Raw genomic sequence first — 25,856 nt, forward strand, 5'->3', positions numbered from 1 at the left:
TAGTGAAGGCATCTATGCCTATCTCGGTTTCAAAGAATGGGGGTGGAGCCTAGGGAAGGCAGGGTTTGGGGGGGGGGACATAATATCACAGAGACCACCCTCCAAAGCAGCCATTTTCTCCAGGGGAACTGATCTTTGTGGGCTGGAGATCCACTGTAATTCTTGGAGATCGCTACCGGAGTTAGGAAACCTACCTAGGAATTACCTACTGTAGATAGGAATTACCTACTGTAATTCTTGGAGGCCCCAACTGGAGTTAGGAAACCTACCTAGGGGGCGGCAGTCTGTTTGAACAGCACTGCAGGAGATCCATATGCTCAGTTAGAATGCCAGCGCAGCCCCATTCTCAGCCACTATGCTCTGGCAAGCTAACAAAACATACATGGCTGTTTCATACAGGTAACAGCCTGCTATGGGATTGATGTGAGTGCAAAATCCCATGGGGGGGGGAGGGGAGGGAATAATGTTTTAGAACATTTTAGAACATTCCTGTTTGTTTGTTTTTAAAAAAGAATTATTTCATCCTAATGTGCCTTTAAAACACACTTCATGGAACCTTTTTAATATGGGAGAACTGTTAAAAACCTACAGCCTGAGGCGGTATAGCCCATTCTATCATTTCAGGGTTCTGCGATTTCATTCTACTGTGTGTGGAGCAAGCTTGACTCGAAATATACATGAAATGGCTCCAAGGGGAACTTTTGCAATGTTGCCATGATCTTTCCCAACTTTTTTTTTTTAAAAAAAACTGGATACAGGCATTTTAATTCAAATTTATCACAGAACTTCTCAGTTTCATTTACCCATAGATTTTATCTCGCATCTCGTGAATTATCTTGAGCCATCGCTTTGATATATACTGCCTGTTTTCTACCAGTATATTCCTCAGCTATTTTTTCTCATAAAACAGCTCACATTAAAAGGTAAGAACGTGCTGGCCCAGAAATTACAATTCACAGCAGGTATTGTTCGAAACTCAATGAGTTACAGTGAACGCCAGGTAATGCTGCTTCTGACACCAAATTGCCACTCGTTTGTCACATGTTTCAATTTACACAAGATGCCTGCAATATTAAACCACCTGTTTTTAAATGCATCAGGGCTAGAGATGTTCAAACGCTTGTTAGTTCAGCTCACTGTCTGTTTGCTGGTTGCACACATGAAGCTGATAATTTCAGTCAGTTCACCTGTTCACCAATAGTTTGAGCCCGTTGGTTGAGTTACTTTTTATGTATTCAGAAAGCATGGCACAATCGGCAGTGTTTCATGCACATGCATTCTTACACAGCCCAATTGGAGTCCTACTTCCTCTACCCCCTTCAGCACACCAGTAGTTCCTACATGCCAGTTGTAGAAACAGCGAGTAAACCAAACCTATCAGTCAGCTAGTGATTATAATTTTTCAAACTCTTTCTGTTTCTGTGGAGAGCCAGTGTAGCCACTGTGGCACAGTGATTAAGAGAAACACCCTGCTCCTCCAACATAAGTGGTGACTAATCTGGGGTGTTTCCCCACTTACCATGAGCCCACTATGCCGCGTGCTACTCTCAGCCCGGGTCATTTCTGGCGTGCGCCTGGGCTTCCCCATGACCCCGCGCTCTGTGCGGGGTCATCAAAAGGTGCCGTTTTGAAGAGCGCCAAGAATGACGCGCGCTGAGGGGGCGCAACAGCAGCAGCGTTGTCACTGCCTCTGTAGTGGGGAGTACCGTGGGACCCCGCACTACTTGCCTACAGTAGTGCGGGGCAGAAGGTAAGTGGGAAAACGCCCCTGGAGAACCAGATATGATTCCCCACTCTTTCACATGACCTTGGGCTAGTCACAGTTCTCTCAGAACTCTCTCTGCCCCACCTACCTCACAAGGTGCCCATTGTGGGAGGGGTAGGGAAGGTGATTGCAAGCCACTTTGAGACTCCTTATAGTAGAGAAGAGTCAGGTATAAAAACCAACTCTTATTCCCTCTGAGAACTCTCTTAACCCTACATATTTCACAAAGTGTCTGTTGTGGAGAGTGGAAGAGAAAGGAGTTTGTCATCTGCTTTGAGTCTCCTTATTGCAGATAAAAGCAGGTCATAAAAACAATTCCTCATCTTATTAGAACTCTTGCGTCTCATTTAAGTCCATAATGTCAACATTCCTTGACACATGTTTATTTTTGCACAGACTCATGGGAGGTCTCCCCTCATGTCACTTGGCTACCTGAACCAACCATCCATGATCCAGGTAGAATCATCTCATCTCATGTGCCGATCTGAAAGCTTCCACAAATAAATACAAACATGCATAGATACACATACACAAAATCCTAAGAAGTTCAACCCTACTACCACAAGGAAATGGGGCATGGATTGGAATCAGTTGGTCAAAGAGCCAACTGGGGTGTGGTAACTCTGGACGATTCTGAACAGGATTTAAGATCTGGCGTAAGATGCATCAACTGGGAACAGTGACACAATGCTATTCAGGTCAGCATTCATGACAGTGGGGGTCAATGAATTAAACAGTAAGGGGGTCAATGGATGTACACCACTCAAAAGGGTGGAATAGGTCCATCCCACAGGCCACCACATATCTGGTGGCAAAGCTGGGGTGGAAGCTGACTAAGGTCAGCTCCATCCCTGGCCAGAATGTCCCTGAGGAGAGCAGATCCACCAGTGTAGGCCCATGCTGCCTCCCAAGACCAATTCCCCCCACTTTCTGGCTTGGGCCATTAGCCTAACAACTTTTCCAGGTAAACTGGTAGAAACTGTTAAGGAAGAGAAATATTAAGCACACTGAGGAACAAAGCCTGCTGAGGGAAAGCCAGCATGGCTTCTGTGAAGAGCTGCCCTACCTCACCAATCTCTTGAAGTTCTCTGAGCAGGTTCAGAACCATGTGGACAAGGATCATCTGCCAGCCATTATATACTTGGACTTCCATAAAAAGACTTTTGACTTAGTTCCTAACCGAAGACTCCCAAATGAATCAAATTGTAAGGGGGACAAAGTGAATTGAGATGAAGTTGATGGACAATAGTTTCAGGGCACACAAAAGGAAATTGTTCCTTATTCAGTGAGGAATTCAACTGAGCAATTCACTCAGAGATTTGTGAAGACGAGGTCCATCAACAGTTACTACCCACGGTGACAAAAAAGAGCCTCCATATTCGGAGGAAGTAAACCTCTGAATACCAGTGCTAGGAAGGGGCATGAGGGAAAAGCATTTGGTCTTGTTTGTTTGGCTCTCCATCGCAACAGGTTGGCTGCTGTGTGACTGAATGGACCACTGGTCTGACCCAGCAGACTTTAGGTATATTTAGCTATTTAGTTATTTTATTAATTTAATTTAAGAGGCCGCCCCGCTAATCCAATAATGACATTAATAACATAATCTTAAAAACCCAGAAAATGCAGCATCAAAACCCAAAATTACAAACAACATAACAATGCAAATTGTGCTTAACAGGTCTAAAAAGGAGTAAAAACCTACCACACCACGGGCGAAGAGAAAATTCTTACGTTCTTATGATTCTGGCTTATGGGTGATCGTGGCTGTAGAACTGTGGTGGGCAGTAAACCCTTTGTGACTGACCACACACACTGAGGTGATCAGACAGCAGGCAAAGAGGGGCCACGTGTGCTCCATCAAGTACAGCTCATGGCGCACCAAATGAAACACAACAGCAGTGGGCTGTGGCCTGCTTGCTAGATGACTGACCACGCTTATTCCAGACAAACAGCAAGACCTGCAAGAGCCCTGGCTGGACACTATGCACGACTGCAGGCCTGACGCACAGTATCTTACAGTCAATGGTCTGAAGGAGATTTTATTGTCCACATTTAACTAAGCCTTAAAATGAAGCCTGATTGCGCCACCGCGAAATAACGTCTGATACAGTGCAAATTGCCAATGTGAAGAAATGGCGAGAAGAGAGAGGGAGAAAGGCAGTTTCCTTCTGTTGCATGCTTTGTTTCTCTATAGATCTGTGGCTCACAAAGGAAGATGCTGTTTTCACACACACATCAATCCCGCTGTGAAGAACCGCTGTGCTATATTACAGCACTGTCTCTCGCTCACCCTTCTCGGAGGTACAAAACCCCCAGGGTCATGCCGACTGGGTTCTGCTCAATTTCTTTCTTCCTTGGATTGATTAGGAGAAGGCATGATTCAGCATGATTAGTGATAATGAGGAAAGATCAGAACCGCAGCAGGAATTTGTAAGAGCATTATCAGATTAGTCATTATTACTCGGGGAACCTGTGCCGAATTTGTTGCTTCAAAGAGTGAGGAATATTAAAATGCAAACTCAAACTGAGCTTAAATATCAAAGTGCTAAAATGGCTTGTGTTTATGTGCAGCCTCTGGTGACAGGTGGTGGAGAAATTGGCAAATGTTGCCAAAGGAAAGGTTAGGGAGCTCTGCCTAGGTTGCAGTTCTAAGGTTACATCCACACTGTGCATTTCTTGGTTTAAGCGGCAGGAAAAGCAAAGTGATGGTGAGTCATTTCTCTATAAATGAGAATTAAATAACGGCCTTGACCATAGGCTCACAAATGCCCTGACCTGACTCTTAACTATGTTTATGTGTGGATGTTTAGGAAGGTTTGGGGAATAGAATTTCATTGTGCTGGAGATCCACTCACCGATTTTCCTATTTTTGTTTTACTTTAGTAAACAGTGCCGAAAATTCTATTTGGACAGACGCTACAAATGGGGGGGGGGGGAGGAGTGGATTTAACCCATTCTACCAACATTGTTTCTGTAGCCCCCACAACAGTTTTGCCATCTTCAGCATTGCCTGATCGCTGATAACATCCATTTTTGGGCAATACTGGCCCTCCTGGCCTTTGGGTTGGGCGCCATCTGCGCATGCATCTGGGCATGTATTTTTATCTGTAATTTCTGAAGTTGCTGCTATAATGTATTTTAATGAATTTTAATGTTTTATTGTTATATTGTATTTATGAGACCTTATATTGTATTTGTTTTATGTCTCATTGTACACCGCTCAGAGCCCTTCGAGGGTTGGGCGGTCTATTAAGCCAAATAAAACAACAACAACAACAACAACAACAACAACAACAACAACAACAACAACAACAACAACAACAGAAATTCAGAAGACTCCACATGTTGCCGTTAACCCTGATAGGGAAATGTGCCAGGTGCCAAAGTAATTCAAGAATGAATAAGAACATAAGAACATCAGAAAGAGCCTGCTGGATCAGACCAGAGTCTATCTAGTCCAGCACTCTACTACTCGCAGTGGCCCACCAGGTGCCTTTGGGAGCTCACATGTAGGATGCGAAAGCAATGGCCTTCTGCTGCTGCTGCTGCTCCCGAGCACCTGGTCTGCTAAGGCATTTGCAACCTCAGATCAAGGAGGATCAAGACGACTCAGATCAAGGAGGATCAAGAATGAAGACGACTTTGGATTCATACTGTCTCTTTCTCACCTATAAGGAGACTCAATGGGACTTACAAACTTGTTGTCCTTCCTCTCCCCACAACAGATCCCTTGTGAGGTAGCTGGGGCTGAGAGAGTTCACCAAGAACTGTGGCTAGCCCAAGATCACCCAACACGCTTCATGAGTTGGATCAGGGAAACAAACCCAGTTCACCAGATAAGCGTACCCCGCTCCTATGAGGGGAGGAGTGGGGATCAAACCTGGTTCTCCAGATTAGAGTCCTTATCCACTATATTATTATTATTATTATTATTATTATTATTATTATTATTATTATTATTATTATTATTATTATTATTATTGTTGTTGTTGTTGTTGTTGTTGTTGTTGTTGTTGTGGTGGTGGTGGTGGTGGTGGTGGTGGTGGTGGTGGTGGTGGTGGTGGTGGTGGTGGTTGTTAATTCGATTTGATAAATCGCCCTACCCCCGAAGGGCTCAGGGTGGTGTACAACAAAACAACAACAAACATAATAAAACCAATCGAATAACCCCAGTTAAAAATACAAAACCTTAAAACTATAGCAGCAGCATCCTACAATAAATAGTTAATAATTAATAATAAGGGGCGTCTGGCATCACACCTCAGTGGTCAAAACCTGTGAGTGGTCAAATTCTGGAAGGGGGCTGGCAGATGGTCAGGTGCACAGCCAGTGAACAGGGCAATGAGAGTGGCGGAATGAGCGGCTGGTCCCCCCAAAAGCCCGGTGGAACAGCTCAGTCTTACAGGCCCTGTGGAACTCCCCAAGGACCTGCAGGGCCCTAACCGCTGGAGGAAGAGCGTTCCACCAGGCAGGGGCCAGGGCAGTAAACGCTGGCTCTCATGGTGAAACCTTTAGTAGCATACAGAAAATGTAGGCATTTGGGTTCTTCCAGACAGGCAAGGCACAATCCCTATCAGTGCCAGATTATCTACTTGTATTTAGTGGAAGACCCACAACAGAGTGCAAAGCAGTCCTCATTTTATTTTATTTTCCTTCAAGAACTGATATTCTTCTCATCTGTCTCTGGTAAGTTTTAAAGAGTGAAGACATTGCCTGTACATGTTTGTGTTTTAAGTCAAGCATCTCAAGCTGAGGATTTGTCTGGTTATATGGTGGCCTCTATTGTGGAAAATTGGCCATCAGAAATTCCACAGTTTGTTCTCATGTGACCAGGTCTATGCTATACAAAGAAACAGAGTAAGCAGTAGGAGTCTAGTGATCTGGTTTAACAATTTGCTCATGTAATCAATCAATCAACCATCAATCAACCAATTATATTTATATGCCGCCCTTCCCCTTATGGGCTCAGGGTGGCTTCCAACATTTCAAATGCAATCAAAATATAAAACCATAAATAACAACAATAAAAACCCAGATGGCGAATAAGATCGGATTCAATTAAAATAACATAAATAAATAGCCCTGCCAATATAACCACAAGATGGGGAGGCCATTTGGATTCATTTTACTTCGTGTTTATCGTTCCCTTTTCCACATTCCTTGGATCTGAGATGGGTTCACTGGATAAATTCCTGGCTCTTTCCCTGATTCTGTTCAGCCTCAGCAAGAGGGAAAGGGAATAACTTGCATGTCTAAGGATTAGCTAATGAGATATCCATTCAGCAGGGGTGAAGTGAGGGGGAACTACGCCCGAGGCACATGCGTACCCTGCAGCCCTGCCATGGCGCCACCTGCTCCACCCCAAAATGCCCCCTCCACACCCCTGCACGGGCTCATGCCTGGGGCATCGCGCCCCCCCAGCCCCGTTGGTGCTAGGCCACTGCCATTCAGCAAAGAAATATTCAGGCTGAGAGTAATCAGAAGATCTGGAAACTTAACAGTAAGCAACCATTAGGTATTTGGCACCACCTAAGCCTAAGGAAGGGTAGGGGGAAAATGTGGGGTATGACTGGAGTCTGTTTCCAATCTATAGAGCTCTTGGTTCGAGGTCCACATTACCTTGCAACAGGATCACAATTCTAGCAAAGGCAATGGAAATAGTAAGGACCCCCTACATGCCGTGGCTCCAGCCTGGAGAAATGTTCTGTCAAATGAGACGAAGGTCCTGCGGCATCTGGTACAGTTCCTTGGCACAGCTATTCTGTCAATAGTGGCTAAGAGCAGGTGCACTCTGATCTGGCGGAACTGGTTTTTCATTCCCCACTCTGCTGAAATGTATGAACTTCTGTGAGATGTTCTTGTGTTTATTATGTTTGGTGTTGTATGATGCCCTGAGCCTATTTAGGGAAGGGTGTCTGATAAATTGGAGGAAGGAAGGAAGGAAGGAAGGAAGGAAGGAAGGAAGGAAGGAAGGAAGGAAGGAAGGAAGGAAGGAAGGAAGGAAGGAAGGAAGGAAGGAAGGAAGGAAGGAAGGAAGGAAGGAAGGAAGGAAGGAAGGAAGGAAGGAAGGAAGGAAGGAAAATGATGCAGAACGCTCATACCAATGGCTCAGAAGACCAAAAATAATCTGTGCTGGTAACAAAGCAGTATATTATGAGCCAACTTAAAGGGTTTGTCTGTTGAACTCAAGTTGTGGGCAAGATATGTGATCCCAATTGCTTGTAAAGATTCAAGTTCCAGCTCACAGTTCATGAAATTATAGCATTTTGGGCCCAAAATGTACTGAATAAAATGTACAACCAGGGGGAAAAGTCACTGCTTTTTTTCGTTCCATTTTCCACAGACAGAATTGTAGGTAATAGTTTAGTCATAGAACAAAATGTGCTAGAATCCATGAAAAATGTTGGCATTAGTGCTGTAATTTTAAAGCCCAGAGCTGTTGAAAATTTACACTGTAATCATGATGAGGTATAAAGTGTGGCAAGAATGTGTACAACTGTGCCGATCACTTCGCGGCTCATTGCTAAGAAAATGTCACTTTCTAAGTACCTGAAATTCAGGCAACATTTGGGGTTCCAGCGTTCAATTATAAGCGCTTCCCCCAGTGATGGACAGCACAATCTGCAGGGGCAGAGGGGCGGGGAATCTTCCTCTGGGGGTGACGTAGGCTTATGCTGGTAGATTTGCCTTCCCTGGGGCACTTACGCCAGTGTAGGGGCAAACCCACCAGCACCCAGCTGCATCGGAACCCTGGGATGCTTGGCCGTAGAGACAACTTGTTCCTTGTTCTGCTAGCTGTACCTCTCCAGCTTTTCATTCCAAAGTCATCCTTCTTTTCAAATTATTCCAGATCAATCCCCATCACTCAGGTACCAATTCATCATCACCTATAGTAATTGTGCGCTTTTTTAGTAAAAAGAAGAGTAGAGACATGTAGAAAGAAAAGTGGAAGCATGTAAAAAATGTGACCAAGAATTTTTGGATCCTCTATTTGCAAATATGCCAATGAAAATGGCCTCACTTTAAAAAAAAAAACAGTACACAAACGAATATGCATGAAAAAGGAAGAATTTTTAAGGAGGTAATAGAAAAAATAAATACAAAGCACATCAATGCGAATGACAGAATGAATCTTGTTTCCACGCACATTCCACGCTCAAATCCAGCCCAACAAAGTTTGTATGTTGAAATCTAGAATACTCCATTTCAAGACATGACAGTGAAGGCCAATGTACTATAGTAGCGAGAGAGCTGAGTGTAGAAATATATGGGTTCAAACCTGGGCTTGGCCACAAATCTTTATAGAATCATAGAGTTGGAAGGGGTCATACAGGCCATCTAGTCCAGCCCATAGTTGAATGCAGGATAAGCCTGAGAATTGCTCATTGAGCCGCTATTTGAAGACTGCCAATGAGGTTAAAATGGAAGGCAGAACCATACAGACTTCCCTGAAATCTTTGGAAGAACGTTGTTATAAAAATATCACACACACACACACACACACACACACACACACACACAGAGAGAGAGAGAGAGAGAGAGAGAGAGAGAGAGAGAGAGAGAGAGAAAGAGAGATATTCAGATGGGTAGCCATGTTGGTGTATAGTAGAAGCACAAGATTAGATTCCAGTAGCACCTGGAACACCAACAGAATTCCCAGGATATAAGTTTTAACAGTCAAAGTTCCCTTTGTCAGATACAAGTCAGAATGGAGATATGTCAGCTTCTATAGCCCAGTCAGAAGGTGGCATAGGGCCACAAGATTAACATCTAAAATGAGATAAAAATGCTGTCTCCCTATTCAACCTGGTCTGTGTGTGTGAGAGAGAGTGTGCTGTTCTGAATTTGTGGATGTAGGGTGGCGGTGTAACCCCCATGCCCAGAATGGGTTGAACCAGTAAGGGGGTGGAGACTCAAAGCAGCAGAAAGGCTGCAGAGCTCTTTGGAGAAGACAAGGCTACCAGACTCGGACCTTGGTTGTATAAGCCCTTGACACCTTGTTAAGGTAAACTGCAATATTGTTGGGAACTACTGGGAAGGTAGTTTATTTTTGCTATGCTGTAAATGTTGGAGTTTATTGTTTCAGGGTTTCTTTTTGTGGTTGTAATGGGTGAGAGTTCTCCTGGAAACCTTCATCATGTTGCATCCTGTTCATCAAGCCCTTGGAGTCTTCAGGAGCCAACCCACTTGCAAAGGAGAATTGGACTTGGCAGTATCAGTAGACTGTAACTAGAAGGACTTGAAATGCAACCTGACAGGACCTTGAATTGTAATGTTAAATGTTGATGTTATATGTTATTTGTTAAGAAAGTAAACCATTTTGTTTTTAAAAATTGTTGTTGCAAACTCATTCCAAGTTCTGCCCCACAGAACGTACAAGCTGAGGTTACAGTGGCACAAGTCCATGCCCTGGGTGCTAGCGTCCTGGGAGGCAAAGCCAAGGCAGAAGCCAACTAAGGCTGGCTCCTCCCTCAGCCACACCTCCAGAATGCCCCTGCTATGCCAGCAGAGCCAATGGGAGCACAGGAGTGCCGGTGCAGTGGTCTGCACTGCATCTAGCCATTATGGAGAGCCTTGGTAGCTGCCTGCCTGCCAGTGGACAGCCTTCACCTCCCCTCTCTAGACTGGGCTGTTCATTTTACTTTTAAATAAACTAACAGACAGACAGATAGTTGATTTTTTAATATCTACTTCCCCCCCTACTACAGTAGTGTTCTTGGGAGGAACCACATGGATTGGATGGTTGTCATGCTAATAGACTGAAGTTGGGTTGGGAAATAACCACGCCAATTGCTCATCTGACTTAAGCATTACTTACGCTGGAGTGGCATAAGATGCAACAAATATGTTGCTCAAATAAGCCACAGAAAGATTAAATTATTCCTTCTGGCAAGCAATGATATCTCTGGAACTTGTAATTATCCGGCTCAGAATACTAATTGGTACAGCGTGCGATGCTTGGTGGTAGCGTGGGTATTACAAATCAGACATCATTTCTCCACAAAATTCTTCTATGGATCGGAAAGAAAAACAAGATTCGGTACACGTGCATAATGTACACTTCATTTTAATCTATTCGTACTCTCAAGTTCTGGACAATAAACAAAGCTCTGAGAGAGCCAATCAAAAGTCGAAGCACTGTCCATTGATGTCCATCACTGGGCCTTTCCCCACTCTCCCCTATCCCCCCTATGCTGCACGACCCGGCGTCCCCACGACCCCGCGCTCTGCGCAGGGTCATCAAAAGGCGCCCTTTGCAAGAGGGCCAGGGATGCCGCGCGCTGAGGGGGCGCAACAGCGGCAGAGTTGGGGAGGGTGCGCTGTCGCCGCCCCTCTCGTGGGGAGTGCCGGGGGACCCTGCGGGGCTTAAGGTAAGTGGGGAAAGGCCCACTGTAAGGATCTTGGAGATCTTTTATTACTCTTCTTCTAGCTAGCTATTTTGAACTTTCAACCTCGGATATTTAGTATTTTTTATTTTGTGGTGAGGATCCTGAAATTACTCTAGCGGTAGTCAGTGTTTTTGCTCAGCCTTTTCACCCCTGAAGTCACAGCTGTTTCTACTGCTCAAAAGCATTGTCTCATGGTGCTTCGACAGGAAAAAAGGAAAGGACGCCCATCATGGGAGAGCTTTTCGACACAAATGGGAGAGCCCATCTCTGCCAGGAAAGCACAAAAGAAACCCGTCATGGCAAATCCAGTGTTTACAGCATTTCTTTTAAAGATTTCTCAATGGGAAGGATTAAAGTTGTAAGTTCCAATCTGCTGGAAGATGACGGCCGGCCTGCCAAACACTTCTTGATGCAGCGACGACTATAGTTTTGTCAAGTACTGTGCCTAAGCTGGAGAACACAAGTCCCAATGAATATCCAGGAAGCAATCTTTTCTTTTTCTCCTCCCGTGAAGAATATGTGCTTTATTGTAGGCACATATTCTTTCCTGGGAAGGCTGTAAATTATAGTATTTATGGAATCTTAATGATCTAAACACAGTTGGAGTCTGAAGGTCAAGGCTGCAAACGGCATCCTAAATTTCTGTTTACAGATGAAGTCGAGTATTTATTGCGGCACTGTTTGTGCTGCTTTAGTTAAAGGTCTGCCAGCATTTCCATTATAAACCCCTATTTCAGAGGTTTATAACTCACTCATAAATCTCCACTCCAGGCTGAAACACAGTGCAAAACAAGGTCTCCACTGTGGGAGACCAGGCTTCCACCCACCCCCCACCCCCCGCTTTCTGCTTCGCTTTACCAAAAATTGGTTTCCAAAGATGTAAACCCCAATTCGGAAGACACAAAATGTATCATCTGCTCTCATTAGAATCCAGGGATCGTACTGTCTGCGTCAGCAAGACTGAAGGACCGTTCGTCAAGGTTTTGTAAACTCTCCCCAGAAATAATGTTTTATATACATTTTTTTGTGGTTAGTAGCAATCTTAATAGCACATTACTTTTGAAGTCTTTCTGCGGTAATGCCAAAGGAACGATTTGGGCACGAGGGATGTTTCTGGAATGTTCCTAATTGCAGTTTCTCCCTGGATTATCCACAATTGTTTTTGACGTGGAACTCCCGTGCTCAAGTATTCCATTTAATGTTTCCACGGTTTGTACAGAATGTGGCACTCCACTTCCACTTTTCCGCATGACATCTTGTTCCAAGGCATCTCTGCAGTGGTGGGATCCAAAAAATTTAGTAACAGGTTCCCATGGTGGTGGGATTCAAACTGTGGCGTAGTGCCAATGGGGCTGGGCGGGGCATGACGGGGGTGTGGCCAGGTATTCCGGGGGCATGGCATTCCTGGGCGGGGCTGTGGCAAGGACGCAGCCGCTGCGCCGGTCCTTGGGCGGGAAACGAATGGACACAGGCGCAGGCTGCCACGCATGCCGGTGCACCTCCTGCTAGACTGCTTCAAGTTCTGTTCACTACTGCTGAGAGGAGGGGCGTAACTAAGGCAAAAATCATGTGGCAAAATCACCAATTAGTAACCCCCTCTCGGCGCACACAAATAATTAGTAACCTACTCTCGGGAACCTGTGAGAACCTGCTGGATCCCACCTCTGCATCTCTGTCCCTAGGGACACCCAACGCTATCTCTGAACATACATGTGACAACTGATCAACAATGTAAATCGGTACTGACTGTTTCAAGACTCCTTTTGTGGTTTGTTATTTTTCCCTGTGTACAAAAGTTCATGCAAAATGTTGTGCAAAAGAATTTTGATGCAATCATATGTACTAATTGTGTTAGGGGTTTTTTCTCAAGATGTGAAAGAACTGCGCCCTGACATGGATGGCCCTGGCTAGTTTGGTCTCATCAGATTTTAGAAGCTAAGCAGGGTCAGCCCTGGTTGGTATTTGGATGGGAGACCACCAGGCAGCCTTGGGTTGCTTCTCAGTAGAAGGCAATGGCACCTCACCCCTTGTTGTCTCTTGCCCTGAAAACCCTATGGGGTCACTGCAAGTTGCAAAGACTTGAATCCACTTTCCAGCTCCAAAAAGAACTGAATGTATTTAAAGTTACAGGAAGAAGAAGAGTTTGGATTTATATCCCACCTTTCTCTCCTGGAGAGAGACTCAAGGTGGCTTACAAGCTCCTTTCCCCACAATAGACACCTTGTGAGGTAGGTGGGGCTGAGAGAGTTCCGAAGAACTGTGACTAGCCCAAGGTCACCCAGCAGGAATGTAGGAGTGCAGAAACACATCTGGTTCACCAGAAAAGCCTCTGCCACTCAGGTGGAGGAATGGGGAATCAAACCCGGTTCTCCAGATTAGAAACCATCTGCTCTTAATCACGCTGGCTCTTGTATGCCTCTGACTAAGGGGTGTGGGGTACAAACAGTGTTGGCCCTGGGTGGCAGAAATTTCAGGTCCTGGCTGGTGTGACTTTTGGGGTTCAGTTAAGAGACCCAAAGGAGCTTTTGCTCTTAAGACTATGTCCCGAGCAAAGGATTTATAAATCATTATATAGGGTTTGCCCACAGGGTAGTTGCTGTTCTCCATCCACTCGCATCAGGACCATCCCTCAGATGATTTTGAGTTTGCCCTCCTGGCCCCAAATCATCCCAGCTCAGCATTCAAATCTGGCTGGAGTCTGGCAGCTGACTCCAGAGCTGGCAAAGAGCAATAAAACCTTATCTCCAGAGAAAGCACATAGTACCATAAACATCAAGTACGGTGACGCCCTTGAAAGGCCTTATCTGGTGAACTGGTTCTTCTAGGGAGGAACACAAAAATCTAAAAAAAATCCTTTACTGGAGGGATCTGCATTTGATGCTGATATTACAAAATACCTTTATTAAGCCTGATATCAAAAATATCCAAGGGTTCTATGCCTCAACCACGGATAGTTAACTATACCAGGCTTTACTTGTGAGTTTCCCAGAGAAGAAGAAGAAGAAGAAGAAGAAGAAGAAGAAGAAGAAGAAGAAGAAGAAGAAGAAGAAGAAGAAGAAGAAGAAGAAGAAGAAGAAGAAGAAGAAGAAGAAGAAGAAGAAGAAGAAGAAGAAGAAGAAGAAGAGGAGGAGTTTGGATTTATATCCCCCCTTTCTCTCCTGTAGGAGACTCAAAGGGGCTTACAATCTCCTTGCCCATCCCCCCTCACAACAAACACCCTGTGAGGTAGGTGGGGCTGAGAAAGCTCTGAGAAGCTGTGACTAGCCCAAGGTCACCCAGCTGGCGTGTGTGGGAGTGTACAGGCCAATCTGAATTCCCCAGATAAGCCTCCACAGCTCAGGTGGCAGAGTGGAGAATCAAACCCGGTTCCTCCAGTTTGGATACACGAGCTCTTAACCTCCTACGCCACTGCTGCTCCCTGTCAGAGCCATGTAGATGGACCTTGGTCTGATCCAGCAAGGAGGCTCTTCACGTAGCCATTCCGTTTGGACAGCTTTAATGCAGTGATCCTGATCGGCAGTGATGTTGCGACTGAAATTTTACAAGCTTGTATTTTAATCTCTCTCTCTTTTTTTTGCCTCAGTGTAACTTCTTTTTTTGCTGAAAGGATGGTTTTACTAACTACCAAAAATGAATGCTCGTCTTCTCGCCGAGATCCGCAAGCTTAGCAAGACAGCCGTGAGAGCCCAGCCAAGAGAAATTATAATACTGGCTGACACAAATGAGGAAAGAGTAGAGTGAGCATTTCCTACCTGTAGAATCCTGGAGGAACTTGTTGAACTAGGAAGTTTTTCTCCAGACTCTGCAGTACGTCATTCAGCATTCTGACACGGGTGGGGGCTCTTTCTTTCGGGTCATTAGCTGGGCGCATTTCGTCTGACTGGAACAACTGTGCGCTCTCTCGCAGAGAAGAAGCCATCACCAGCAACTGTTCAGTATCCAGATGATCATCTGGTAGCGACAGGAGAATGAGGTTATAGATAAAAATCCCTCTTTAGGTCCTGTTGACTGACCAATTCACTCATTTTTAGGACATTTGCACATTATCCAGAAAATTTATTTTATTTATTTATTTATACTTTGGATTTTTATACCGCCCTGTCCCCGAGGGGCTCTGGGCAGTGTACAACATGTAGCGTGGTACAATCGTAAGATAACTAAAACCTTTAAAAGCAGCAATAGGAACAATAAAACTAAATATACTAATATAATAAATACAAATTTAAAGATAAGTGGCGTCCAGCAACTCAATTTTCAAAGTCCCCTCCCCTAGAGGGAGGAGCGGCGAGTCCTATTACATGACAAACGGCCCGAACGTAAGGGCCTAAAAAAGGAGGGGCACTATCAGTGGCTGGTCCCTCCAAAGGCCCGGCGGAACAGCTCCGTCTTACAGGTCCTGCGGAACTCACCAAGGTCCTGCAGGGCCTGGACAGCTGGAGGGAGAGCGTTCCACCAGGCCAGGCCCAGAGCCGTAAAGGCCCTGGCCCGCATGGAGGCCAGCCGCATCATCGAGGAGCCAGGGACCACCAGTAAATTGGCCTCTACCGATCGAAGAGGCCGTGTAAGGACATATGGGGTGTTATTAAGTTATTAAGATACAGAAAGTCCAAGACACACCAGTTCTACATTCTAGGGTTGGATCCTGGATTGAATAGGTGAAAGTAGCATTAATGTTCTCACCTTCCATTCATGTTCTCACCAGGTTCTCACCTGGTAATCTGATCCTGGAAATTCTATTACAGGGTTTGAGGGACTTGCACAGACTGATGGCTGCAGTGGAGCGGAAGAAGGAAAATAATTACTCCTTTCTCTTCCTTGGATGGAGTTCCATTCATGCTAGAGCAGGATGGGTGTCTCTCAACTAGTGGTGTAGCACCGAGGGGGCGGGAAGTACATGATGCACCGGGTGCACGCCAGTGCAGGGACATGGTGGGGATGTTTTGGGCCTGGGCAGGGGTATGGTGGGGGCATTCAAGGGCGTGGCGGGGGCACAGGGCGCACTCATGCCCCGGATGCAGTTCCCCCCTCGCTTCAGCCCTGCCCTTAACAGCTGTCCAGTTGGAGCAGCGATTAACACACTTCCCAGTAATAAACTTCCCTGGGCTCTGGGAGGAGGGAAGGGAAGATCGGAGCAGCAGTGGCGTAGGAGGTTAAGACACTGGTGTAATGCCCATTGGGCAAGGTGGGCAGCTGCTCAGGGCATCACCTTGTGGGGGGCATCAAAATTCTGGGTTCGTTTTTGGGTATTTTAGTGGTTTTCCATTTGTGGCCTGCAGGGGGCGCAGTTTTTAGGCTGGCCGCACCAAAATTTCAGCGTTTCATCAGGAGACTGTCCTTATGCTACCTCCCAAGTTTGGTGCAGTTTGGTTCAGGGAGTCCAAAGTTATGGACTCCCAAAGGGGGTGCCCCTATCCCTCATTGTTTCCAATGGGAGCTAATAGGAGATGGGGGCTACAGTTTTGAGGGTCCATAACTTTGGCCCCCCTGAACCAAACTGCACCAAACTTGGGGGATATCATTAGGGCAGTCTCCTGATGAGACCCTGAAAGCTTTGAGACTGTGCCTTCAGAAATGTGCCCCCTCCCACAGCCTGCAACCCCCATTGACAGCAATGCAGAAAACTCAATGCAGAACAAAGATTCTTGGGCAAATTTCTAGGATGTTCCTGCAGGGGGTGCATTTTTGGTTGTATCGGCACCAAAATTTCAGGGTATCATCTGGAGATGATGGGACCCCCCATGTTTGGTGCAGTTTGGTTCAGGGGGGCCAAAGTTATGGACCCTCAAAACTGTAGCCCCCATCTCCTATTAGCTCCCATTGGAAACAATGGGGGATGGGGCACCCCCTTTGGGAGTCCATAACTTTGGACTCCTTGAACCAAACCTCACCAAACTTGGGGAGTAGCATAAGAACAGTCTCCTGAAGATATGCTGGAATATTGGTGCTGATATGTCTAAAAATGCACCCCCTGCAGGCACCAATGTCCTGGTGCAAAAAAATGTTTTGGTCTTGGTGGAGTGGCCGCCCATGGGGGGGGGGGCATCCAACTCAGGTTTTGCCCAGGGCTACAGTTTGCCCAGGGCTGCCTCGTTACCCCCCTGGGTTAAGAGCTCATGTATCTAATCTGGAGGAACCGGGTTTGATTCCCAGCTCTGCCGCCTGAGCTGTGGAGGCTTCTCTGGAGAATTCAGATTAGCTGTACACTCCCACACATGCCAGCTGGGTGACCTTGGACTAGTTACAGCTTCTCGGAGCTCTCTCAGCCCCACCTACCTCACAGGGTATTTGTTGTGAGGGGGGAAGGGCAAGGAGATTGTAATCCCCTTTGAGTCTCCTGCAGGAGAGAAAGGGGGGATAGAAATCCAAACTCTTCTTCTTCTACTGCCCGGAGGAGCTGGCGAGTGCAGCCTGGCCCTACTCCTCCTCCTCCTCCTCCTCCTCCTCCTCCTCCTCCTCCTCCTCCTCCTCCTCCTTCTTCTTCTTCTTCTTCAGGTTGTTCCATTGGTGGTTTGTGGGATCCAAACCTGAAGAGCATTACAGAGGACTTCAACTATTACAGACGACTGTAAGCTTTAATTGTTTAATTAATCGGAACGAATTTTCAAATCAGCGGATTCAATTTTAATCAGACTGAAACCCAAGGGTAGATCTGCACTATTTAACCTGTTTTGATTCGGCTGGGTTTAGCTATGATGTAGGATGAAAAAGAAACTATGAAAGGTGGCTTTTGTTCTACCACTTAGTGGTAGTTTTCATTTAGCAAATTGTGCTATTGCACATTTACCTGAGCAGCTTCAAAAAAAGCTATCTCCTTGGAGTCTTTGATAACTTTCAAATGCATTTAAATTTAATTAATTCAAACAGTTGTTTTCAAGCATTCTGACTTCAGAAAACACTTCCTGTTTAAACAGGTGGATGTGTGTCTTCTTCCAAAGCTCTGAGTGCTGCAGAGGATTCTGGAGAATTTTCAAAATCAGGTCACGTGTAGTGTTAATTAAGTTAATTGGACTTCAAAGTTGTCCTGCACAACCATGAGAGCCAGCGTGGCACAGTGGTTAAGAGTGGTGGATTCACATCTGGAGAACCCGGTTTGATTCCCCACTCCTCCACATGCGTGGCAGACTCCACTCTGGTGGATCAGGTTTGTTTGTCTGCTCCTACACACAAAGTCTGCTGGGTGACTCTGGGCTAGTCACAGTTATCTCAGAGCTCTCTCTCAGCTCCATCTACCTCAGAAGGTGTCGTGATGAGACAAAGGGAAGGAGTTTGTAAGCCACTTTGAGACTCCTTAGGGTTGAGAAAAGCAGGGTATAAATCTGAACTATTCTCCCCTAAACGTTTTGGAGTTCACCTAAGCATATGCTCTAGAGTTCTTAATGGATACACATCACAATACTGTCAGTGGCTACACTGATGATGAAGAAGAAGAGTTTGGATTTATATCCCCCCTTTCTCTACTGTAGGAGACTCAAAGTGCCTTACAATCTCCTTGCCCTTCCCCCCTCACAACAAACACCCTGTGAGGTAGGTGGGGCTGAGAGAGGTCCAAAGAACTGTGACTAGCCCAAGGTCACCCAGCTAGCGTGTGTGGGAGTGCACAGACTAATCTGAATTCCCCAGATAAGCCTCCACAGCTCAAACAGCAGAGCGGGGAATCAAACCCGGTTCCTTCAGATTAGAGTACACCTGCTCTTAACCACTACACCACTGCTGCTCCTTCCCCAGGAACGTAAGCTGGTTCTTTTTCAGGGGGCACTTTGGGAAAGGTGAACATTTCTGGCAGATTGGGCTGTCATCTGGCCATCGTTTTTTTTAATGAATGGACACATGAATGACATCTTCACAACTTTTAGTTCACTGCCTCGAGTCTGAGGAAATAATGTGCAATAATAATATTTGCAATAAATAAGCAAAGTTTGCTGGGTGATCTTGAGTCAGGCAATCTTGAACCATCTTCAGTGGGTTGTTGTGAGCATAAGAAGGAAGGAGGAAGAACCATGTCCCTTGAACTGTTCGGAAGGAAAATATGAAAGAGGACATTTGCTCCTTTGAAGATGCCAGCCACAGATGCAGGCCAAATGTCAGGAGAGAATGCTGCTAGAACACAGCACAGAAACCACACAGCACCCCAGTGATTCCGGCCGTGAATGCCTTTGACAATACAAAGAGGACATTTGTCTCCAGTGTGGGAATTATGGACATCTCTTGCTTCCATAATAGTCTGGATGTTATTGCTGCTACTTTACAAAACTGGCCCCTGCCTGGTGGAACACTCTTCCTACAGCTGTCCGGGCCCTGCGGGAGCTTGTTGAGTTCTGCAGGGCCTGTAAGACCGAGCTGTTCCACCGGGCTTTTGGGGAAGCTGGCCGCTGATAGCCCCCGCTTATAACATCAGTGGACCCTGCCATCCCCCCCTCTTAAGGGGTTTAGGTTGTGGGACGCCATGTATCGTGTTTTGTAATTAGAATGCTGTGTTTTAATGGGGTTTGGTTTTAATATGTTCAGAGCTATAATCTAATTATTCCTGGTAGTTTATTGATTTTATTTTGTGCTCTGTTTATATATTCTGTGTTCACCGCCTTGAGCCCCTCGGAGGAGGGCGGTATAAATAACAACAACAACAACAACAGCAACAACAACAATCCATCTGACGGCGACCTTGGCATCGGCAATTTGACAGACGACGACGAATTTTGACTTAATTTAATGCACGGCAACGGCTGACGGCACGACGATGATGATGATGATGATGTACGGCCTGCCCTGTAGCAAGATCTGGTATGAGCACAAGCCAGAGAAGACCACAGAAAATGAAGAAGCAAAAATACTCTGGGACTTTAGAATACAGACAGACAGACACCTGGCACACAACACCCCAGACATAACAGTGGTAGAGAAAAAACATGTTTGGATCATAGATGTTGCTGTGCCAGTTGACAGCAGGGTAGAGGACAAAGAGTTGGAAAAGATCACAAAATACAAGGACCTACAAATTGAAGTTGAACGATTGTGGCAAAAAAGAACAACAGTAATCCCACTAGTAGTCGGTGCTCTAGGAGGAATCCCAAGAAATCTTGAAAAATATCTGGAAAGCCTAAACTTGGACAGAACATCAGTCCACATGCTGCAGAAAGCAGCACTTCTAGGAACTGCACATATTCTACACAAATACCTCTAATATCCTAGGTCCTTGGGAAGGACTCGATATTCAGAGATGAATTCCAGACACTTGTGCTGTGTTGTTATGTGTATAATAATAATAATAATAATAATAATAATAATAATAATAATAATAATAATAATAATAATAATAATAATAATAATAATAATAATAACAACAATAACAACAACAACAACAACAATAACAACAACAACAACAACAATAATAATAGTTGTTGTTGTTGTTGTTGTTGTTGTTGTTGTTCTGGGTGAGGCTCGAATTGTAATGATGGCCAACAACCAGCTAAAGATCTGGCAGCTGTGAAATCTATAATAATTGATCATTCAGAGTTGAATTCCCTCATAAACAGCATCCTTGCATAAGGTGATATAGATAAGGCATTGGAAGACTGAGATTTGTTCCATGTTTTCACAGGTCCTAGAATTAGATCATTATGATTCTGTTCCAGGGGTTTCTTTTCCTCCAAAGACTGCGATGCACAGACCAAAGTAGTCTTAAAATAAACCTGTTCTAGCTCTCTCTGCTGAGAATCTCAAAATGAGAGACCCATTGAACCAAAAATTGAAACTGAGACATGTAATATCAACTAATACAGGGTAAACCCACCGGTCTCCCCCTCCAGAGTTTTCATCAAAGTTTGTTTAGCTATTCTAGTATGCTTTCCCAACTAGACAAACTTTTAATTGGCACACATCATATATTTATGGAGAGACAGTGTGAGAAAAAAGAGGGAGAATAAAGTAAAGTACAACTGTTGAACTGCTTGCTGAACACATAGATCACATGTCCCAAAGTATGTTTAATTAACTTACAGCATAATTCAGACTGGGGGGACTGGGGTGTGGAACCAGGGGAAGACCACACCAACATGTTTGCCCCTTCCACCAGCGCAAGGGGCAACCCCACCAGCAGCAGCGACAGAGGTGCCGGCTGCCCCTCAGCTCCAAGGTGGTGAAACCTGGAAGTCAGGGCCACCATGGACCTGCACTGGTGTCCTGATCAGATGCTGGAGGATGGGTGGGTGGGCCAGGACACTCCTGGGGGTTAATCTGGTGTTAGTCAGCTTCCACCAGCTTTCCAGCCTGAGCAATGCTGGTCCCCTGATCTTCAAGCCTGTTTTGGCAATAGGGCAATTCAGCAAGAAGGGATTTTGATTTCCTTCCCTTCTGCAATGGTCAAAGCTCCTTTGGAGGCAACATGGTGATGCCTTCATTGTGCCACCTCCGTACACTGCAGTGAACTGGATTGAGCTGCTAAACAGCTCACCTGCAAACTCTAGATCAGGGGTAGGGAACCTGCGGCTCTCCAGATGTTCAGGAACTACAATTCCCATCAGCCTCTGTCAGCATGGCCAATTGGCCATGCTGGTAGGGGCTGATGGGAATTGTAGTTCCTGAACATCTGGAGAGCCGCAGGTTCCCTACCCCTGATCTAGATGCACGGTGTTTGTTCATAAGTCAGTTAGCTTTATAGCAAAAGATCATGGTGGTAGAAAGTGCTGTACAACATCTGACAGCCCTTTGGAGTTTTCAAGGTAATTGCCATTTCCTGCCTCTGTGTAACAACCCTGGACTTCCCTGGTGCTTTCCCATCCAAATACTAATCAGGTCCAACCCTGATTAACGTTTGAGGTGTAACATGTTCAGGCTAACCAGGTGAGGACGTCAAAAGATGACACAACCTAAAAACAAAGCCATAGAGATACAAAAAAATTCTAATCTTCAGTGGCGTAAGGAGGTTAAGAGCTTGTGTATCTAATCTGGAGGAACCGGGTTTGATTCCCAGCTCTGCCACCTGATCTGTGGAGGCTTATCTGGGGAATTCAGATTAGCCTGTACACTCCCACACATGCCAGCTGGGTGACCTTGGGCTAGTCACAGCTTTTCGAAGCTTTCTCAGCCCCACCTACCTCACAGGGTGTTTGTTGTGAGGGGGGAAGGGCAAGGAGATTGTAAGCCCCTTTGAGTCTCCTGCAGGAGAGAAAGGGGGGATATAAATCCAAAAGTACTCTCCTCCTCCTCCTCCTCCTCCTCCTCCTCCTCCTCCTCCTCTTCTTCTTCTTCTTCTTCTTCTTCTTCTTCTTCTTCTTCTTCTTCTTCTTCTTCTTCTTCTTCTTCTTCTTCTTCTTCTTCTTCTTCTTCTTCTTCTTCTTCTTCTTCTTCTTCTTCTTCTTCTTCTTCTTCTTCTTCTCTAATCTTCAGTAATCATCTCTAACCATTTCCAAGATTCTCTGCTTTTGGCTAATAAGCACCAGCAACCAGCTAGAACATATCAGCGTGATAATGAAATGGGGGAAAAATTTGCTTTGACCTACAGATATACAACCCTGCAGTTCTGAATGCTGAAGCTATAATAAGAATTTGATACCAATGGTTTTGTGTACTGTTAATGTCTTCTTGGATCAATTTTATGGTGCATAATTCCTGGGAGGGTTTTTTTTTCTTATGGGTGGGTTCAAAGGAAGTAAAAATAAGAAAAGAATAGTAGATAGGAGCCAAGAAGAGGTAGAAATGTTGTTTACCTGTATGGCTTTACATGATACTGAAACTGATTTGGCCTCATTTTTCTAAGCTCCATAAATGCAACAGTAATGGGTATTAACAGTTCTCAAAGATTACAGCTAAGCTAAGTCTGTTCACAGTTCTTAAAATGGATATTTTCAGCAAGGCTGAAAAAAAGAATCTGGTCATTTCAAGTACTTTTTAGGCAGTTCTGGCAAAAAGCATTTTTGCTTGCCCAGACTGACACCATCATAAAACATGGCTATGTCCTACTGAGATGCCATCCCATTTGCTGTGTGATGCCTGACCGGAAATTTCCTCTGTGTCCAATCCAGAAAGACATAACATCAGCAGTGAAAGGAGAAAACGATAACACAAGCAGTTGCCCTGCAGAGATGGCTCGAAATATTTCCCTGCTGTCTACCGAGTAGCAACTGGTTGGGTCCAAGATGAATGTCTCAGGGCATAGGTGACAATATTTATTTGATTTATTTTTTATTTTATTACACTTAATACTCCGCCCTACCTTAGCCAAGGGCCAGCTCAGGGCAACATACAGAATCAAGGTAATAACATTTATCAAACATTTATCAAACAGTTAACATGATTAAATTTGAACATCAAAACGCTATAAAACAGTGTTGATGGCAGATAACAGGCCTACATGTGACCTCTGCTGGGTAAGTTGCAACCCTACTTAAGTTGCATCAAAATATTGATACATTTAACTAGTTCGCGTTGTCCGCTCCATTCCATTTCAAACTATGTTTCAAGTAGACAGCCATGCTATTTAGTGGCAGCAGAACAAATTTTGAGTAGCAATTTTGTTGGTCTTTCAAGTCGTTACTGGACTTGAATTGAAAGTTATGGTCAATGTCGGGGGATTACACAAATCCAGGTTTCCATATTTCATAATCTCCGTTATGGCCAGGATCTCTAAAGCTGGGGAATGTGTGAGGTTATTACCAAGCAACAAGTCAGAATTAGAACTGGGATGTTTAGGGACACACTATATATATATATATATTTTTATGCCGCCCTATCCCCAAGGGGCTCTGGGCAGTGTACAACATAATCAATACAATACTAGATCTAGGATGACACTTTCACAAAGGATCCAGGGCACTATTATTGTACACAGTATCTTGTTTTTACTTCATTGTTTTCAAATTTCTGTAATCGACTTTTTTGCATTTCTTGTATGCCATGGTTTATACAGTTTTTAGTGCATTGTAACAAAACATGATCACCCTGGTTATGACATGTCTTACACTGTTCCCATTGCGTAGTTTTAAATTGGGGGAATCTTAGTGAGAAAGACAGGCTATACATAACGCCAGTAAGTAAATAAATGCATTATTAAGCTATAGTTTTGCAATATATCTGAACTGAGTTTCTATGTGGCATTAGATTTTCATTAGTTTTGGGGAAGGATTTCTTTTCCTACTCTTTTTTTTTTTACCTAGAATTGCTATTTTCACTGCAAATGCCAGGGACAGAAGTTGAACTTAATGTATGCTCTGCCACTTGGCCATGACCCGTTCTCCATAACCCTATTTGCTGCAAGGATCCTATAAGATGAATGACAGAGGGGAGAGGACCCCATAATATGCTCAGGCTGAGTGACAGGTCAGTTAGGTGTAGGACATTTTCTCATTGCCATGTCCACTGGAATTATCATCTAGCAAACAAGACTGCTTTGATGTAAGGATGTTCAAAGGCCAGTTTGGAAGTGTAAAATCCACTGGTGTGCCCATTATCAAAGCAATTGGTTATGCTGAGAGATGTCACTGCATTCAATCCAAGCCTAGCGAATAAATATCCATCCGGCATAACAAGGCTGTGAATAAAATCCACTTAATTTCAGCATGCGGAATGAAAGTTCCTCCATATAATTCAGCAATCAGCTGCGCGCATCTCCCAAGCTCCCTTTTCTGGTACCGCCAATTGTATTTATTTAACAACTTAAAATAACCAGACACGATCATTCATCCTGATTCACGCCAGAGAGGGTGGCATAAAAAATGGGAAAGACAGAATAATAAAAGTGTTACTGTTTTCCCCCTTGAGTGAAATAACGTTTGTAATTTCCCCTCCTCCCCCATCCTTGGGATGATTTCGAAAGATGTTTCAGACGAGACTGCCAAATGAGATGCCCCACCAGTGGCAGCTCCTGTGTTCGTTCGAGAGATAAATCACCCTTCTCCTTGTCTCTTCAAGCCAGCATTACATGGTAATGTGATTGGTACAGCCCTGGTAACAATATCCCTAATTTTCTGAGGTAAACATAGCTGCAAGTTTATTCAGTTCATTTAAAGTCCCCTTTCAAGGAACAGTCTGTAGATTTAAATTACTGAATGACTGTAGGTGTATTGTATGATACAGACTGCTAACTTCAAAAACACAGCCAGAGGGAAAAAAATATTTGCATAGAGCTGGGGTTGTAATCAGTGGTGGGATCCAAAAATTTTCATAACAGGTTCCGATGGTGGTTGGATTCAAACAGTGGCGCCACCGCACACATACACCTCCAGTCCCTATTGGGCAGGGAGGTTGCTTTAGTAACCCCTTCTCGGCACTCAGGAAAAGTTAGTAACCGCTTCTAGAGAAGTGTTGAGAACTGGTTGGATCCCATCTCTGGTTTTAATTTAATAGAGATGACCATTTCACAAAATGGTAATGCCCCTTGGTCACTGCATTCGCCCAATGAAACTGAGTGCCAGTCAATTCGGGATACTCTCTCTCTCTCTCTCTCTCTCACACACACACACACACACACACACACGCACGCACGCACGCACGCACACACGTGCACGTGCATGAAAGATACATAATAAATGTGGAGAAATTTGCTGCCACAGCAAAGATATGTGCTGTCAAGTTGCAGCCAACATACATCAACCTAGGGTTTTCAAGGAATGAGACAGTGGTCTCCCATGTAAGTATTAAGCAGGGCTGATAAGAACATAAGAACATAAGAACATAAGAACTAGCCTGCTGGATCAGACCAAAGTCCATCT

General features: G+C 44.8%; 1 protein-coding gene across 1 annotated transcript in view; it reads right to left on the reverse strand.

Moving 5' to 3' along the window:
- NAALADL2 (N-acetylated alpha-linked acidic dipeptidase like 2) overlaps window positions 1–25,856 on the reverse strand; it is a 530,968-nt gene that overhangs the window by 14,082 nt on the left and 491,030 nt on the right. The window contains exon 12 of the mRNA XM_048504877.1: window positions 14,907–15,105. Coding sequence (XP_048360834.1) covers window positions 14,907–15,105 — 199 coding nt within the window. The remainder of the gene's footprint in view (window positions 1–14,906; window positions 15,106–25,856) is intronic.

This window comes from Sphaerodactylus townsendi, linkage group LG08 (assembly GCF_021028975.2).
Source record: "Sphaerodactylus townsendi isolate TG3544 linkage group LG08, MPM_Stown_v2.3, whole genome shotgun sequence".
In the NCBI taxonomy this organism is placed as follows: domain Eukaryota; kingdom Metazoa; phylum Chordata; class Lepidosauria; order Squamata; family Sphaerodactylidae; genus Sphaerodactylus; species Sphaerodactylus townsendi.